The 2,550-nt window shown below is 38.6% G+C and overlaps 1 protein-coding gene across 1 annotated transcript; it reads right to left on the bottom strand.

Moving 5' to 3' along the window:
• Positions 1–1,028: 1,028 nt before the first annotated feature.
• On the bottom strand, positions 1,029–2,113 carry LOC139864264 (uncharacterized). The gene is made up of 2 exons (XM_071852841.1): positions 1,630–2,113; positions 1,029–1,561 (listed from the first exon to the last, which is right to left on the bottom strand). The coding sequence occupies exons 1-2, from the start codon at positions 2,111–2,113 to the stop codon at positions 1,029–1,031; spliced, it is 1,017 nt and encodes a 338-aa protein (XP_071708942.1).
• Positions 2,114–2,550: the final 437 nt, after the last annotated feature.

The raw sequence follows: 2,550 nt of genomic DNA on the forward strand, positions 1-2,550 counted from the left end.
TGATTAAACTACCGCCATTACCCTAAAGTTGTTTAAAGGAGCATCACCTATCCATCAAGACATTAACGAGATCACGAGTAAACTGATAAAATTGGGATTAAACTTGTTAATCGTGGAAAAAAAAAATTAAAATCTCATTGCATAACTATTCACCCTCTTTTAGTTACTTACACGAATGTTTTCTGTCACTTGTAAACCATCGTCGGGATGATAACGATGAACATCATTGGGCAAAACTCGTCGAGAAGAGGTAGGAGGGTGAGGACTGAAGGAGAGAAACATAAATGAAAAAAGGGAAAAGAATTGAAAAAAAAAAAAAGGTTAGAATTTGGATCACCGGCAATATGACGATGGTTGGTAAAGGTGTAAACTAGAAAGAAGCTTGCTTTAATTTGAAATCTAAAAGATCGTGCACAAAGGGAAAGAGAACGTTTTTTCCTATATTAGTTAATCTGTCAATTTGATTACTTGTTTTTACAATAAACACAATCATTAATCTTATTACATTACTTTGTATTACACAATTTCTCTTTGCATTAATTTGGCTGCTTAATTGACACTTGTTAACATGCAAGAAAAAACTTGTATATTTCAATAGCTGTTATTAAAGTGTCAATACTAAGCGACAGAGAGTCAGGCTAGTTTTTCGATAGGGAAAGAGACAAGGGAGTTTGCTATAATGGAGACAATTCGAATGAACGATATGGAACTTTTTTAATAACCATGAGAGGGAGGTCATTCCCACGACATAACGACAACAATAATGTTGTCGTCAGAAAATCTTTATCCTTTACTTATGTTTACAACAAATCAATATCATTAATTAGTTTAATTATTTTCTCAAAATCAATATCATTAATTAGTTTAATTATTTTCTCAGGTATTTTTTTTTTTTTGAAAAGCAGTATTGTATTATATACGAAAATATGTACAGAGGAGGCTTCAAAGCCGAAACCCCCAAGCCCGAATACACGAGTAGGTCCAATTACATAATGATTAAAACAACACGACCAAATACAACAACTCAATCAACCCGGATCTAAATTGTTCCTAAGAGGGAAACCTAAATTTGTAGGATTCAAAAGCCATTGATGCCACTCGTAGTGAAGATTTCTCGAACGGTTAATGATCCATTCAAAAGCTTTGGTTTGCACTTCATTAACTATTTTTGCCGAAGCCCACGCCACATTTTGAAAGGTTTTTTGGTTCCTATTTTTCCATATTAAATAGCTTGTAGTCCATATTATTGCTTGCCACATTTTCATTTGAACCGATGAAACGCCGCTTGAAGAACGTGAAGAAAACCAATCGACCACACTCGTGTTCCTCGGACTTGGAAGATTCCACCATTTGAAAACCCCATCCCACACTTCTTTTGCATGTTTACACTCGAGGATTGCATGATTCACGGATTCAACTATGTCGTTGCACATAGGACATAGTAAAGTGTCAAGATCAATGCCCGTCTTATCTAACTCGACTTTTACCGGAATTCTACCTTTCATCACTCTCCACACAAAAATCCCAATCTTTTGAGGGATTAGATTGTTGCGCAAAGTTTCTAAGGTAGACTCAGGTATAGGAAAAAAAGCTCATCAATTTTAGCGGATAGATCTTTAGTAATAAAACCATCACTTGCTCCCATCTTAAACGACCATTTGCTGCCGCCTTCTTGGAGGTTAATGCTGCTTTTTACCATCGAAGTGACCTGCTCGAGTTCGCCATGTAGCCTGCCCGTAAGACCCCTTGACCAATCCCAAGCGAATGTCCAAATCCCATTCGAAAATGTTACTCTTTCATTAATAAAAACATCACTTTTCCTTTCTAGCCTGAACAAACGAGGGTACTTGTCACAAAGTTTGAAGTTGCCTGCCCATTCATCCATCCAGAAGCGAGTGTCTTGACCATCACCTATTGTTCTCACGAAAAGGTTGTTGAAGTTGAGCCCGATTTTCTCCAACTCTTCGCCGATCTTGATGATGTTACGCCAAGCTGTGGAATATCTCAAAACCGAGATGTTAGTGTTACACCCCAACCCCCCGTCCATCCCGTAAATACTTTTGATGATATTGACCCATAAAGTCCATTTTCGGTTCGAAACCGCCACCACCATTTACCCAAAAGCGCCCAATTTTTTTATTTGAGTGATCCAATATTTAGCCCGCCCCGTTTATACGACACAATAGTAGACTCCCATTTTACCCAGGAAAGTTTTGACTCGTTACCCGCCCCGCCCCAAAAAAACTTACGACGCATATTCTCAAGTAGATTGATGACACATGGAGGCGCACGAAACAGCGAGAAGAAATACAGAGGCAAGCTACTTAGGACCGACTTGATAAGTGTAAGTCTTCCCCTGAACGACAGTGTTCTAGCCTTCCAGTTCGAGAGACGTTTTTTGAATTTGTCGATGACCGGGTTCCAATCATTCAATTTCTTCATTTTTCGACCAATCGGCATACCAAGATAGATACAAGGAAGTGACCCGACACTGCAGCCATGCATATTAGCCGTAGCCGTGAGCACCACATTGGACACACCAACACCAAA

This window comes from Rutidosis leptorrhynchoides, chromosome 8, assembly GCF_046630445.1.
Source record: "Rutidosis leptorrhynchoides isolate AG116_Rl617_1_P2 chromosome 8, CSIRO_AGI_Rlap_v1, whole genome shotgun sequence".
NCBI classification, from domain to species: domain Eukaryota; kingdom Viridiplantae; phylum Streptophyta; class Magnoliopsida; order Asterales; family Asteraceae; genus Rutidosis; species Rutidosis leptorrhynchoides.

What these genes read in the sequence shown, in the direction of transcription:
- LOC139864264 (XM_071852841.1), bottom strand. Translation starts at nt 2,113, where the DNA reads ATGGTGGTGGCGGTTTCGAACCGAAAATGGACTTTATGGGTCAATATC. An exon ending in TAAGATGGGAGCAAGTGATG is followed by an intron (nt 1,562 to 1,629) that starts GTTTTATTACTA and finishes AGTCTACCTTAG; the next exon opens with AAACTTTGCGCAACAATCTA.